At 32.4% G+C, this 16,664-nt stretch overlaps 1 protein-coding gene across 2 annotated transcripts; it reads right to left on the bottom strand.

Moving 5' to 3' along the window:
* Window positions 1-1,456: 1,456 nt before the first annotated feature.
* LOC103992088 (uncharacterized) lies at window positions 1,457-15,664 on the bottom strand. Of its 2 annotated transcripts, none has more exons than XM_009411677.3 (13): window positions 15,221-15,664; window positions 12,526-12,661; window positions 10,619-10,752; window positions 10,053-10,254; window positions 9,431-9,669; window positions 9,220-9,331; window positions 7,825-7,969; window positions 7,566-7,708; window positions 5,894-6,063; window positions 3,886-4,188; window positions 3,739-3,794; window positions 3,278-3,492; window positions 1,457-3,031 (listed from the first exon to the last, which is right to left on the bottom strand). In XM_009411677.3, the coding sequence occupies exons 1-13, from the start codon at window positions 15,443-15,445 to the stop codon at window positions 1,839-1,841; spliced, it is 3,273 nt and encodes a 1,090-aa protein (XP_009409952.2). In that variant the 5' UTR covers window positions 15,446-15,664; the 3' UTR covers window positions 1,457-1,838. The 2 variants fall into 2 exon arrangements, with proteins under 2 accessions (XP_009409952.2, XP_018684184.2); XM_018828639.2 differs by having other exon boundaries at window positions 12,581-12,661; window positions 15,221-15,279.
* Window positions 15,665-16,664: the final 1,000 nt, after the last annotated feature.

The following is a 16,664-nucleotide window of genomic DNA, read 5'->3' as shown; positions in this document are numbered from 1 at the left end:
ATTTCATGTTTTTAAGGGTTGAAGTAAATGAAAATACCTATCTTAAAGGCTAGAAAATAAAATAAAATGGTCATTAGGCCTTTGAAGTTATTTTTAAGGCTTACTAAAAATTAGGGAAAATAAAAAAATGACATAATTTCATGCTTTTAAATGCTTGAAATAGAAAAAAATTGTTATTTTGACTTTTTTTATTTTCTAATACTTTTTTAAAAAAAATTAGGATATAAGTTGTCCCATTTTTAAATAAGATTACACTCTTTGTTAATAAGGCCCTGAAAACAAAGGAAACTCATTGTGCTATTTTTAAATAAGATTACACTCTTTGTTAATATGACCCTAAAAACAATGTAAACTCATTATGCTATTTTTAAATAAGATTATACTCTTTGTTAATATGACCCTAAAAACAATGTAACCTCATTCATAAACAATGTAATTCAAGTCTCCAAAATTTGTTTTGTATTATGAAAACTTCATAAACCTTCTATTATAATATACAAGTGCATTTTGTTCCAAAGGGTTGTAAATTTGCCTTAAATTAAGTAAAATAAAAAAAAACATAATATCATTCTTTTAAGGGTTAAAATAAATAAAAAAATATTTTAAGGTTTTAAAATAAAATTTTCTCATTTAGGCATTTACAATTTATTTCTTAGGTTTCATAAAAATTTAATAATTTATAAAAAATTAGAATGTGAGTTTTACTGTTTTTGAGTAGAACCCTAAAAACAATATAACTAAAGCCACCAAATTTTTTTTTATATTTTCTCAATACTTTAGAAAATATTCTCTAATAATATTCAAGTGTGTAAATTCACCTTACGTTGGGTAAATTTAAAAAAAGTCATAATTTCATGCTTTTAAGGGTTAAAATATATATTTTAAAGGTTTTAAAATAGAAAAGTAATTTAAGCCTTTGCAAGTTATTTTCAGGTTTTTTAGAAATTTAACAATTTTTGACAAAAGGAACATGTGAGTTACATTATTTTTGAATTAAGTTATATATATATATATACATACATATATACATATATATATATACATATATATATACATATACATTTATATATATACATATATATATATATATATATATACATATATATATATACATATATATGTATATATATATATATATATATATATATATATATACATATATATATATATATATATACATATATATATATATATATATATATTTGAATAGTATGCTGCAGTGTCACTAGAAAATTTTTCCTTAAAATTTTAAAAAATTTCTAATAAGACAAGCATAGACTGTAGGACACATGCAAACCTGGATATCACATTCAATGTTTCACTCAGTGACACCATTTGCACACCAAAGTCACTGCAATCTGGAAAGATATATCATCATGTTGGAGAGTAGCACTTAAACATTGGCTACTTTGTATAGCACAAAGTTCAACATCTGATGACCATTATTTAAGGCCGAACATGCATCTATTGTGAAATGCATCTCATAATTTAAATAAGGAATACAAGATTATCTTCTCATCAGGTTGCATAACAAATTGATAGTTCCTATACATCTTAAAGAAGTAAATGAAATGGCACAGCACCACTAATATCGAATAATCAATATTAGATATCAACTATTTGCTTCTGCTGCTGGTAATGATCGGCACTGAACTTTGGATCTGAAACTACATATTACTCTGAGCACCTGCGTTTGGCCTTCAAAAGTTCAATGGATCAGGTACCCTATCTTCCTCTGCAGGAATTTGTTTGAGCTATAAACTTGCTTCGTTAAAATTACCTGGTTGAATCTCATATTACCTGTCACCATGCAGTGAAACATCAGTGAATTACTCAAATCATTTTGATGAGAACATGGACTCCAAATCCTTATACAACCCTCTTGACTTTGCCTTTTGGTCTGCCTTTGACTTGAAACCAGATGATGATGCAACAGAAGAACTTCCGCTTCTCTTTGCATTCTGAAACTTACTTCTTTGATTAGTGCTGCTTGAAGGGTCATTAGGGGCTCCTGCATCCTCTCTACCGAAGCTAGCCTCCGCAAGTTCTCTTAGTTGTCTCAGCCATGATCTCTCGTTCGTACCAGAAGCTCCTTGGACTTGACCGATAGGGGACAATGTAGTTCCACTGTCTCCTTCTCCATGGCTGGAGGATGACTGCTCAACCATTTCTGTCAACACCTTTGTTGTAGGTAGCACAATTAATAGAATTCCACCAAGAGCTCTCTTTAACCCTGAAGAGAATGAGTCCCTAGTTCGGCTCAGTCGAATAACTTGTTGGTATAATGCATACCATTCGTTGGCCAGCTGTGCGGTAAACATGATAATAAACATTGCCAGCATGAATAATCCAAGTCTCCTCTCATTACCACCAAAGAAATCCTTCTCCAGTACAGCCAGACAAGCCCCAAGCAGACCAACTTCACCAGCTACTGAGATAATTTCCACAAACTGAACCTTCCTTTTGATAAAGGGCTTCTCCAAGACAAGGAAAAAGAGTTGAAAGCAGGTGGTGGACAAAATAATCAGGGTTGGAGTCCTAGAAGGTCTTCTTGATGAGTACGCACCAGCCAAAACTCCAAGAGAGACACATTTAACTGATTCTAAAAGCGTATAGTAAATTCTGAGCATGCCAAAGAGCTTCTGGATAAATGGAGCTTCTGCATCTTCAGTTTCATCTCCAGAAGCAATTATTCGGTCTTCATATTTTCCTTGGTTTCCCCTGCCAGCAATTTGTGTGAGCATGGACCTTGGTGGCCCTCGGAGATCCTCAAATAAGGGGCCTAGTATTGTTTGATTAATTGAGCTCTGTTGACCTTGCCATGCCCATTGGCCTCTTTTTCCAGGACCTAGAGCTACATGGACTAACTCTTGATACCAACGGAGCTTCTCTCCTTCTTGATGAACTTCTTTGTACCGTAGAAGCTTACCCATTGAGATGCCAAGTGAGATGATCAATAGCAATGATATAAGGAAAGATGTGGAGACACCCAGGAGTACAGTTCCAACAACTATACCTGTAGATGTTCTCCCTTGTTTCAACAAGAGAGGAAGTCAGTCACACAGAAAAGTTATTTTAGCATAAAAAATGCCTTCAGTTTTGCAAAATGATAAGCTATTCAAAGGTTATACTGACTTTGTTAAATATCATTAATAAATTTAATCAATCTCTTAGACATTATACCAAGTTCTTCCACTGTAAATAACCACATTACAGTGTCAATCTAGATATGCATGAAGAATAAGAAAAAATATGTTTTATATTTAGCTGCAGTTACCTTTAATTATTGCAGCAGACGCTTGGCATATACATGGCAATGCAAGAAATATCAAAAATATCTCAAACCTTGGGAACACAAGGGCTCCAAACTCTTTCTGCTTTTCTAAGTTCTTCCTCAATTTCAAAATGCAAAGAATCACCACATGGAGAAAGATCAATCCACCACCAAATACTGCTAACCAGAACATGTTTCTACCAAAATACTGCCACCCGCTGCAATAAAATCAGCTAAAGGTTTCAAGAAGTATTGACTTTGGTGTGGTTGCATATTTAGTAAAATATACAGGTAAAATAATTAATAATCTATGACATATTCTTGTAACTTTAAGATTTTGCAAAAATAAATCACAGGATATTGAGAATTTAGATAATGTGCTTCAAACTTAGCAGGTCATTGTCTTTATTTAAGCAGGAAAAGAAAAAGAAATATAAGATCTACCTTGTCTTTGTTTAACCTACCTATCTGAATTTCGTGAAATCATAATGAATTCAGCTTCAGGTTTCATGTTCTGATTCTGCAGATATACAAGTCAAAACTTTTCTAGTGAGAACACAAATGGTTGCTGAGGATATTGAAGTAGACCTGTGTAGACAGGAAATCCTGACCTCAAGAAATGACATGTATTCTCCTGGGGTAAGTGGCTTTCCATATTCAGAAGAATTCATTTCCAGTATTTGGTTTCTCACTGATGAGGATTTAAAATATAACTTGTTCCTATCCCATACTTCAAAATGTGTAGCGGATGTAGATGTAGAACCTTCAAAAAATGTCTTGGAGCCCATTTCCCATGGAAGATGAATGTATGGAATACTCCATTCTATACCCCTAGAAAATTCATAATACTCAATGGGCATGTTAACTACCAACCATCTACAGAGTGCAAAGACCTGGATGTGGCACAAAATTCTCTGTAGAAAATGAAATACAAGCAATCAGTATGCTTTATGATAATAAAATCTGTAAATGTGAATTCAGTGCTCCCTTCGGGAAAAGAGGACTGCAGATATCTCTCCTTTCTACTTTATTAGTCAGTCTACAATAAAAAAAAAAAAACAATTTTCAAGAAAATGTTAGAACAATCTATCAGTCAGATAGGAGCTGCAATTTTCCAATTTATCAGATCATACCAGCATTAAGGTTGCAATTATTTTCCATAGAATCCTGATACCCTATATAATAATGCACTTTATGATTAACCATCATATATTGGAAGAATGTTAAGCACATTTTTATAACTAAAAAAATGGTGGATCTGAAAGATCAATTAAGTTTATTGTCATGATAGGTATAATCGATATCGGCCAGGATTTTTCCAGTTTTGTCTAACACAATCTGTATCAGGCAACTCAAAATAGGTAACCTTGGGTTCACAGGCCTTTGGTCTCAACAACCAACATTTTATAGGCATCTGGACTCCACTTATGGATTAACACACAAAGCTGATTGCACCGGAGTTATGGGCAATTATACCTTTTTTGTTTTTTGTTTTTTTGTACTTCTCGGATGTATTTTCATCTTTATGTTTAGTTGGTATATTAAGGAGTTTCAGAGGTATGTTCTGAGTAAGATTCTTATTTTCTATTCCTATTCCAAGTATAGGTTGTTTCAAAAGAATACTTAAGCCACTAGTCTATTTAGCTGAGATCTTAAGAAGGTACAAGATTTACTGCCTTGGAAGGACTTCTTATTATAGTAGTCTCAAATGATATGTAAAGTCCAAATCCTTAAATGTTTATAATATCAAGCAGTCAAGTCAAGCAAAATCATATTTGTGTTAAACTATTAAGTTATATAATTATCTCAACCTATGGAACATTAGGCCACCATGTTTAATCACATTGTACTCAATGATTAGTTGATAGAATTTCCTAAATTAACGCATCATCCCAAAGAGCATGTTTGTCTCAGATCCATGACTATAAAGTCAGATTTTAGCTTATTGTTACTCTTTTTTTTTCTTTTGTACAAGCTTAATTGGAGGTTGTTATGAACAAGATAATAAAATGAGACTTTGAATCTAGCCATCCTATTGACCTAGAATCTTTGACATGCATGCATTACAATTTGGCATCTAATGAAAAAAATCAGGCTGGCCCATTAACATGCCATGTTCACCATGTGCTACCGCCCATGATATCTACACAAGCCTATAGCTGATTAATAAGCAATAAAAAGATATATAGCTTTAGATAACATTCTGACCATGAGCACTGCCATTCATGTACTATTATAGAAATTATCAGCAAGCAGAACATCATGATTCATAGCCTGGTCTAAAACTTCCAAATGAGTCAAATGCTAAAATTTATGTGTGTATAAGAGTGACAAGAAAATTTTACAAGGATCAGGTATACATGTTAATTATGAATACATCACAGGTTAAAATGTATCAACTTCTATTATTAATATAAGCCTGACCCTTTTAACTGTTTGTTTGGCCATTGTTGATTTTTTTTTTTTTTTTTTAAAGTTTAGAGAAAAAGGAACTCATATGAACATAATATGTCTTCATATAATACCGAGATAGTGGTGTAGCTTCATTTGTAACATCAAAATGAAAAAGCAACTTGATATACCGGTAACTTATAAGTTCCAATAGCTTCAGTACTATACCAAAAGATTCCTTGATGGTTCGGAAACAAGATATGCTTTCTGTCTAGAAACTGCTCCGGAAGATAGGAGGCTTGAAGTTGAAACAGTGAGCAATGCTGCAACCATTGATGTCATTGCAAATGCACTGGTAGCAACTAAAGAAACAAATGATGATATTGTTGGTGTGGTATCTGTTACATGCAGCAAAAAGATCTTAATTGAAGTTTGCTCAGTATAACAAACTATAAATAGAAAATAAGACATTTTATTAACCCTTCATGTAATCATATTTAAAGGCCAAATTGAAATATTACATTACAAAGGCATGTAGGAGTGCCGAGGAGGTTGCTTAGCATCAAGTCCTTTACCAATCAAATGTGCATGCATACATTTTCAGAAACAATGGGTAAATTATAATTTATCTCAAGAACACAATCAAATGCTTATTGAGGTATCAAGCATCAGTTATGGTGAAATATTGTTGCTTACTCTGTTAGTAAAATTTATAATGCAACACATAAAACATAGATTGAGAAAATTATTATACAACAATAGCAACATACCCTAACATCCCAACTATTTGGGCTAATTCCATGTATCCTTTAGCTTCCCACCATTGAGCTCTTTGCTATCACTAGTTATATCAAGAACATTTAAATCTCTTTTTACTGTTTCTGATAAAGCTTTCTTAGATCTCCCATGTCTCTTTGTGCACCATTAATCCTAATCAACTCACAGTCTAACCATGACATTTACAAGCCTCATTTGGACATTTTCTTACCATTTTAAGCAATATTCTCTTATTATATACTATTTGAGGACTGCAACTAAACATACACAGATGAAGAAATAAATATTGACTTAGCTCAAGATTTTTGAAATGGTTAAGTGATCTTGACTGAGAATGAGCTAAACAAAGAAGACAATTAAGTGCTTTAGAAGAAATAAAAGAACACACATGTACAAAGAACACACATGTACAAGAAATTCATTACAACCTAATAAATAGAAAATCATGTGTGAGAAATAAATAAGTGAATATTTCATTCAAAAATGAAAATAAGCAAGTGAATTTATATTATATAGACAAATGAAAAAAATTATGAAATCATATATATACCCACTTAAGCTTAAGTAATAATTTACAAGGTAAAGGTGTATGTGGAATAGAAGTATGTCTCACAGAACATTCATTTGAAAATCATCACTGAAGATCATTGATTTGAAAATCCATGAAAAACAGAAAAGAGAGCCCCATCTATCAAAAACCAGACTAATCGATCTAAATCAAACTAGGACAACCATGACCAAAAAATTCCTACCATCAACTCAACAAGAATATCAATAAATTTTCAATAGTGACCAGAAACCTTTTTCCGACTACTCAAAGAACATAAAAGTTGCATTGTCTGAAAACCTCCGATATCAACACAAATTATTTTAAAATCCTCATCACCCATTGACATCAGTTCTGTATCAGTGATATTTCCTTTCATAAGAGGAAATCATGCATTTTTTTTAGGGCCTCTTTTTATTTCACTTCATCTACCAGGTCTGCATAAAGCATATTGATTCTGACAGTTTAACTAAAAGGCTGAACTTGTAAGTGATCTATAATATATTGAAGTTAGAACAGGAACAATCATCAAATGATATGAGAATTTTTTTTGATATGGAAGACAGAAAGCCTTACAGTGCTTCAGTTGTAGAATATTTGACCGAAGGTTCTTGTTTCCAGCAATATCTACTGTCTTATTTTCAGGAACTTCCACAGATATAAGACTATCATTGCCATTGATCTCAATGATGTATATGCTCATTGTTATTTCGTGAAAGCTAATCCCAAAGTCAAAAGGAAGTCATCAGTAGTTTGTTTTACTAAACCAACTTGTGTTAGAGCACAGAATGATAAACCTCCAAATACAAGAATTCATTAGCATTCAAATACATACCTCAGTATATATCCTCCAGAAATTCTTATAGCTGAAGAATTAAAGTCAAAAACAGGCTTCACAAACTTTATCAGCACTGGTATTTTATGTTGTCTGGTCCTCATGTTAGAAGTTGTACTTAATCTTACAGAAGGCCTTTGAGCATCTATATTTCAATACCAAATAACATGCACTAGATAAGGAGGATGATGATCAAGTCATAGATGTGTTAAAAGTTGTCACTAACCTTGCAGAAGGCCTTTGAGCATCTATATTTACATTATCAAATTACATGCATTGGATAACGATACAACTCATAGATGCATAGAAAGTCCGAAACATTCAAATTTATTTGACTTCAAAAATTATTGAAAATTTAACAATAGACAACTTGTCAAAAGTGGTCTTTATTTTGTCCTATTCCAAGGAAGGCACTTACTTAAGGTTGATCTGGATGATAAAATTAGAAGTTTACTTGTTGTTTTTTTTATTAGTTGACAATTGTACATGGTGTAGTAGGGTTAAGCAGATTCCTTCTCTAATGTTCTAGGGACTTAGGGTGCATTTGGGAATATATTTGAAATGTGAATTGAGGGCCTAATACACATTTTAAATGTGAATTGGTACTTGATAATTTTTTTTTCAAATCACATATGATCTAAATGTTATATTGAAAATGCTTAAATATTGATGCTACATCAGGGTAGCATTATTATTTCAGTATTTACGGGATGCTAATGTAATTTTTCAAATTCTGAAATTACCCTATGATTTTATCTAAAATTACAAGATTGTCAAAATGATTTAATGAGAAATCAATATGATTTATATTTCTATAAGGTAAAATTTTATTTCTTTACTTTTAAAGATTATTTTATATTTATTTATTATGAATATATTATTCATTTATTATATATTTGGGCCATATAAATTTTTTATATGATTATATACATTCATTTATTTATTTTATTTATTTAAATAAAAAAACATGTGTTCACTTTTGAATATATATTAAATATATTACAATGATAAATTTGTCACAAAAAATTCAATTGACCTTTGAAATACAATTTACTAAATAACACTTACATCAATGCACATTTAAAATACTGTTATTATATATTATTTACCAAATACTTAAAAGCATTCCACAATTACGCATTTGCTCAAACCCTTTTCTTAAAGTGCACATTAAAAATGCAAATGTGTTTCTAAACATAGCCTTAAGGTTTTGTAAGTGGCAGTGTTCTATTCTGTATGATGAGGTTCTATTACTTGTGGAAATGGTCCAATTAAGAAAAGATATTGCAATGTAATCTAGGAGCAGATGATAGTTGCAAGAAATTGAACATGGACTTATTCATGCAACTGGAATTTTGGAATATAGTTTCATACTCCTGTAAGAGAAGAAAATACCATAGAGGAATGTGATTGGATCTGATGGAGAAATTGGTGTCCCTTGTCTGCTGATTATATTGTTAGTATCACAACTTATGGTAACAACAGTCATGCTTGAAATGCTGCGTACCTAAACAAGAAAGGTAGTCATGGAATTAATTTTAAAAAAGAAGGGTGCATTATATCAATAACAGTAGAATAATTAACATGAATATTCAAACCAGCTTACTAAATAGCCAAAGCGACGGTTTCCAAGGCTATTCCTTTTTGTAGGAATAAGTGAACCAGAAGTTGAATGAAGAAGGCCTAGAATTTCTTCAGATGAATTAAGAACTGGCTCTGAAAAAGATAAATATATTTTTAAGCCCTTATAAGTGTTAGTAGCCTCTGCAGTTCTAAGCTCGCCATTAAGTTGAAGTGACTTCTTCGGGATGTGAGTTGTCAAGTTCATGAAGACACTTCTTCTATCTGCAAGTCACAAATGGCAAGAGAGGATAGGTGAAAGGGCAGTAACAAAGACAACATATATGCATTTGAATTTATCCTTTACAAAAATACATCATAAAATATTTATGAAAAATAATCAAGTAAAGCACAGCATGAACATAATTCTTGATATGGCTCAATACTATGAGAATATTGAAAATTTCATATAAAAAGTTTTTCATTCACACCTCGTAGCATACGTGAAATCAAAGTGGGCACAAAATTTACAAGTGGCATAATTTATTAGGCTTATTATACAGAACTTAGTGTAATCTCAGATTTATTTAAAAATATTCAGAAAAAAAATTGCTTACTGCAATTAGTCGGAACCATGATTTAGAAATTTGATAAAGCAGATAGCATACCAAAATGTAATATGAAACTTGAATTTGATGTTCGTTCGAAACTGTTCCCAGCACTGTCCATACAGAAGCCCTTATCCATGACCAGTACCAATCGACCAAACTGAACATCAGCTGATATACCCACCATAAGGGTAAATACTCGGTCAGGAAGAAGAACCTTGAGAGTAGATGGTAAAACATGGCCAGCTCCATAAACAAGAAGCTATAGGAAGAAGCAATTAGATACTGAAACTTAAGGGGAAAGAAAAAGAATAAAGAGAAAATGAGAGATTAAGGTAGAATGGCAAGACTAAATCCTAATACTTGGCAACATTATGGTAAACAAGATTATAATTCAAGCTACTGAGGATAAGTATCCAAGACTCAGAAATTTGGAACAGATTACACTGATAAACTAGATGCTGGACAGGTAATAGTAAGATTATGTATAAAGAGAGTGACAGGAGAATAAAGAAGTAAGAAATTACACATCCATGTGAAAAATGAAGAACAACATTTGTTGTATAGTGAACCTAAGAGGGATAATTAGTCTTTGAGTAGAACTTTCAAGTTTTCTGCATACTCACATTGCATTTACTAGAGGAGCACTTAAATCCACCTCCATTGGTGCAGGGTTCACTGAAAGAAACATTTACTGATACATTCAAAGCATTTGTGAAAGATGATGCAGCAGAAATGCATGCAGTGGGGGAAATTGTATCTGCAGAGAAAGGACAACAAAGTTAGAATGTATAGTGCATGAGCTGTCAAAGACATGGTTTAGGTTGGATAAATAATCACCAAGGGTATTAGTAAACAAGTTGGAGACATACGTCTTATCACAGATGTAATTCTATTTATAATTATTAAGTAGATAATCCTCTAAAGCAGTGCCATGTTCAGGCACGGAAGTTAATGAATCAATCTAGCTTTATATGCAGATCTTTTCAGAGATTTTTTCAAATAAATTTGTAAATTTGATCATAGAGTTATAAACTAGGTATCCAAAGAGAAAGTTCTTGGTAAACTGCTTATCATGAGAGAAATTACTTGCTATGCTTATATAACTTGTTAAAACCATCCATTTAAGGAATTCAAGACAAAACCTTAAAGTCCAAACTTTATGAAATTAGGAACTAGCATACACCCATCTTATTACTTGGTTGCCAGATAGCTAACAAATAACTAATAATACAACATGCTCTTAGTTTTAAACAAGATGATAACAAAAAGCACACAGATGAAAAGTTGGGAATAAATATCCATATACTGAAGGTGGATCCAGTATTGTTTGAGTCAAATTCAACAGATTATGGCCTGTTGCACCAAGATAACAGCAATTGAAGGGATTTTATTGCTAAAAATAGCAGCAGTTCTGCTATCATATCAGGAAAAAATAAGATGCAAGAAAATAAATAGACAAGAGAAAATAAGGAAAGAGATACCTGTGCCACCAGCAGAAAACAAAACTATCTTTTATTACTCAGAACAGCAAACAAAAACCACTTTTCCTCAATATAAAAACTTCAATAAGCAAACTTCATATAAGTAGATCCTAATCAATCTGGGGCTTAAAAATAAATGAAAATTATACTATACAGTAGACATATTCCTCTGTAGGGACCCAATAATCTCATTTAAAGTCATCAAGAATTTCCTAAATTGTCTGACCTAATTTAGGAAACTCTCCCAATACAATCTGTACCTAAAATCAAGGTTTTAAATACAGGTCTATATAATGTGTACCACAGTAACCAAGTCAACCATAGAACGATATTGGACCACATTTTTTAATTATGTTTTCAGTTAAAATTGGTAAAGATTGGTAACTGGTGTTTTACCTATCCAATAGATTGCCAAAATTTGCATCAGATCAAGATTTAAATCCTTAAAATATGACTACTATTCATTAAATCACTCAACCGAGCTTTGAGAATCCGTAAAGTAACTATTAAAAATAATGAAAAAAGATTATTTTAAAGATACTAAAATAATAGAAAATGATTTCCCAATTCAACAAAACCAGGATTTATTTAAATATTAATAAAATCTAGACCTGAGAGTCCTAACATAAATCAATAGCAATTATTCTGATCAAAAGATATTTAACAAATTTGACTAGATTATACACAATTGACTTGATTTTCACTTTAGATAATATAATATCTCTTAAGGCAAGAAATTAAGTTTTGGTTGTACCAATCAGTAAACAGGTCAGCATTTCTGGTGACACTGAATGTTACAGATCATTATACTGCTTGGTATATTGATAAAATACAGATCCAACTAGATACTGAAACTAGTGTTTGACCAAGATCTTAATCTCTTTCTTTTACCTTTTGTAACTTCCGAAATACAACATCTATTCAATATTATTTACTAATTTTCAACATAAAACTGAAAGAAGAGATGATATAAGGAACATGGTAACTTCAAGTCAAAATGAAACTAAATTTATCAAAGAGAAACAGGAATGACAGGGGAGTTTCTTAACCAACAATCCATTTATAGCTAGCACAGCGAACTCTTTGAGAACCACTGATGCAGACCTCAAACAGATGATCTCCTTCAAGCAAGCCTGAGTACGTAACTTCTTTTGGTTCACAAGCAGAGGAACTGTAGTTATCTAGCTGCATTATGTTAAAACATAAAACAACGATGGTCAGACAGAGTTTTGGTCAAATATGTAAATTCTTTGTTAGACTAATTGTCATAACTAGTGATTAAATAATGGAGTTCATTGTTTCTTTAGTACTCTAGCTATTAATTCAAAGCAGTCATGACATGACCATAAGATATGGAAAAACATCATATGAAGTGAGCTGATACACATGCCTGATAGTAAGACTTTTAAAATGTTCATAAAACATATAATAAAGCTAGAAACAAACATTGTAATTTCTATGTGTACCAGTTATTAGGATTCTAAGCACTAAAAATATTAAAATTTGCTAAACAAAACAAATTGTGATCCGATACACACCAACAAGAGTGATACAATTTGCAAATCATCTTCCTCTACCTACAACTCATTAAATTAATCAGTTGATCACAAAATATTCCATGTCTATTTCAAATACTTTCAATTTCCTCAAACAATATGACTTGTGTATACTCTGTACTCCTTGATGGAAAATACAGTGGCATGAATGCTAAAAATTTTGAAATTAAGACTTAGAATTGTCTTTCTCTAAGTAGTTATGAATCATTATATCTTCTATATTTGTTTAAAAGTACATTCAACTCTCTGATTTCTGGGTGAAATAAGAACTCAAATTTTGGTGGGCATAAGGAATATCTATTGAAATTTTCTCTTCTGGATAAGAAAAGAATTCAAATTTTCTCTCTTGAAAGACTAAAATGCCCTCAAAATAAAATAAAAGGATAATTACAATCAAGGGCATTTCAATCATTATGGATTAAAAACGATCTAATTATTGAACTGATAGGCCAAGGTTCCATTTCTTCTTTTCTCTGGGTTCCATAACTATACCTTAAAGACTTATGGAATTTGTCATGTGGAATATCATTTTATTCATAAATCATAAAAGATATATAGTGATTAAAATTTATGGCTTTTCTTATATATAAAGTCATCAAGAAGACTCCTAAATATACTAGGATATATGTAAGTTAATTTCCCACCTATACTAAAATATATTGAGGATATCTAGTTTAAGAAGGGGGGAAGTCTTGGCATCATAGGAAGATTGCTAATTTAGTACTTGGGTGACCAGGGTTCAAGTAATGGAAACAATCTCCCTCGTCACATGATTAATCCTTCCCACACCCTGGATTGGCAGGAGTCTTATGTATCAGGTTCGTCCTTTCTTTTAGTTCAATTCAAAATTTACTAAAATATTTTTTTGCTCAGACTGTAAAAGGTTACCAGCATCTTCAGAAAATTTTAGATATTATTTTGTAACAAACCTTTCAACCATCTTTATAAATTAATTAGTAAACAGAATCACATCAGAGATGTTCATTGTCCAACTCTTGACTAGACTCTCTGAGTAAAAGTTGAAGATTCCACCATCCTGAAACAGAGCAAATTTTCAAATTTACATGTCTAGAACACAGAGCAGAAATCACAACTTTAAAAATCTAGATATCTACTTCTCTAGTCTCTTGGCCTCAGATATCTGTCTCATGTCTGAATATAAGCAGATAAGAGCCATTTATTTTATGAACAGGTCTCATCCTACATTGTTGATGCAATCCCAACAGTAGGCCTTAAGATCTATACCAATCATTTTTAAGATAAAATGTCCAAAATACAGTGAAAAGTAAAGCACCTGAATACCTGGAGGACTTGTTTGACTTAAAACATGTGTGCATTCAGCGAATAAGATAGTCTTGAGGAAATGAGTAGTCTTATAAGGAGGATCAAAAGAGATGAGAGGCTCAAGACACCAAAAGGTTAACCAACTATTTTAGCTAACTTTAACTAAGGACACAAAAGTGTGTTATGCGTTTTTATCCAAATTATTCCAGACATAATGTTGAAACAGTCTCACTTAACAAAATTCCCTCTCTCTTTAACTTGTTTCTGTAGTTGTATCCTTTATATCACTCTGCTTCTTTTACATGTTTACCGGTCAAATTTTCCAAAACTAACAAAATACAAGTTGAACACCTTGCTAACATTTTATTGGTGATGGTTTTCTGACAGTGAAAGTTATTAGAACCAGAGAAATTCTTTCAAGATAGACGAAATACTTCTTTCCATGATATGTAGCACAACCTAGTGGCCACTAAATGCTAATGCAACTTTCAGCTGATAACTCGCAAGCAAATTTTCAATCCCAAAGTAGGCACAGAAGAAATCTACCAATAGTCAATTTTAAGAGAAACGAAATTTCTGTTCACCATTATTTAGCTCATATGTTGTCTGCGATCCTCGTAGTTCTTGGATCCTGAAAATTTTATAATTCTCATAAAATTACTGCATTATAATAGTTAATTGCTTCATATAATCTTTCACTCTTGAAGCTTTTACGTATCCTGATAAATTGTGAGACTCTCAAAGAGAAGAAAAAGGAGTCTTAATACTCTAGTCCGATATATGTACCTTGTCAGTGTCAAAAGTGCAACCGCCTTGTGCATACAAAATTACCATATCAGTTAATACAACATTCAGCTTCCAGATCAATGTGCATGGGCGTGAAGAAGGGATTGAACCCACGAACCTTGCAGGTGATGCTGCAGCTGCGGCATGCGCCACCGTTCCTCCTCTCCGTGACCTCAAACCGAAATGTGGCCCTCGACGATGCCGAGAATGCCGGAGGAGCCTCCAAGAACCTAACCGCAGCATCAGAACCAACACCAGCATGGGCTTCCCGGGGCATCAGAAGCAAAGCCGAAACGATCCAGGAGAATCCACGGACACACAGGACTCTCCTGCTCCAACCCATCTCAGAGGCACCCAGGAAGGCGAGCAATGTAGAGTATGTGAGCTGCCAGGCCTCGTAAATGCCCCCGAAGACGCTGTTCTTTCGAGGCTCGAGTGCCAAGGAAACCAGTTCTGACGAGTGAGAGAGTGCTTGGTTAAACGTGGAAGGGACAGAGCTGCGCCGGTGGTGGGTTTGTCTGTGTGTGGCAGTGGGGTGACTCCCTCACCGCGATGAATGCTTAGTTTTTGTCTGCTTGAGGCACTCAGTCACCCACTCACTCTGCAGGAGAGAAGAGGAGGAATGGGCGTGAAAGTAGTGGCAAGATCGGGTGGTTAGTTGTATGTGGAGCATCTACTGCTGGATTCTGCCTGTTCTTTTTTTACCTTTTATTTAGTTTTCGGATATTAAGAAATTATTGGTAGGAAGAGAATAAATTATTTACATAATTTTTGGTAGGAAGAGAATAAAATGGTTTGATAGATTATTTACATAATTTACATAATTCAGTCAACTTAAAATTAATACGGTTTGATAGATTAATTATAAGATGTTAAGGTTTCCACTAAAGCACATATTTTTATGTAAATCCTCTCGTGTATAAGTTCTAAAAAATTTACATCCTTTTCTCACCCATCTTAAAATCGGTATCACAAATATTATTCATAGTTCTCTCTTTATCAAAATCTAAAAATACATCAGATATATTTTATACAAGAATCAAATCTAAATTATCAATATTTTCCTAAGAACTCATTGTATTAAAATTCCTTTCTTATCTCGTTAGATTCTAATTGGCTCTACAAATCCTAAAATACTTGTCGATCTCATCAATTTTCTTTCTTAATGAATATTTTGTCAACTTTGTACATATTTTTAATTCACACTTCTTCTTATTGTATCTCTGGCCATCAGATCTTTTTGTCTATGATATCGAAGAAAAATTAAAAAAAAATCACCTAGGGATCAATAATCAAATATATACCAGAAAGTTAATGTAAGATCAATGTGGTTCGATAAATCTCTTCTTTTATCCATGAAAAAATTAAATTCTTCACTCTATGAGATTAATTACAAGATCTTTATTTATCCTCACTCAATATAAATTTCTTTGCTGACCTAAACTCCAAAGAATTTATACCATTTCTCGCCCTTTTTAGAAACTCTAGATAAAAAACCTTTAAGTATTAAAAGTATTCTTTATATCTTGTTTTCTCCCTATCAATAAGTAGATATGCACGAG

This window comes from Musa acuminata, chromosome BXJ2-7, assembly GCF_036884655.1.
Source record: "Musa acuminata AAA Group cultivar baxijiao chromosome BXJ2-7, Cavendish_Baxijiao_AAA, whole genome shotgun sequence".
NCBI classification, from domain to species: Eukaryota; Viridiplantae; Streptophyta; class Magnoliopsida; order Zingiberales; family Musaceae; genus Musa; species Musa acuminata.
The sequence above is the reverse complement of the archived record's forward strand: the minus strand, read 5'-3'. Positions and strand labels throughout refer to the sequence as shown.

What these genes read in the sequence shown, in the direction of transcription:
- LOC103992088 (XM_009411677.3), bottom strand. Translation starts at nt 15,445, where the DNA reads ATGGGTTGGAGCAGGAGAGTCCTGTGTGTCCGTGGATTCTCCTGGATC. An exon ending in TATTCTACAACTGAAGCACT is followed by an intron (nt 6,064 to 7,565) that starts GTAAGGCTTTCT and finishes TGCATGTAACAG; the next exon opens with ATACCACACCAACAATATCA. An exon ending in GTCTGCTGCAATAATTAAAG is followed by an intron (nt 3,032 to 3,277) that starts GTAACTGCAGCT and finishes TGTTGAAACAAG; the next exon opens with GGAGAACATCTACAGGTATA.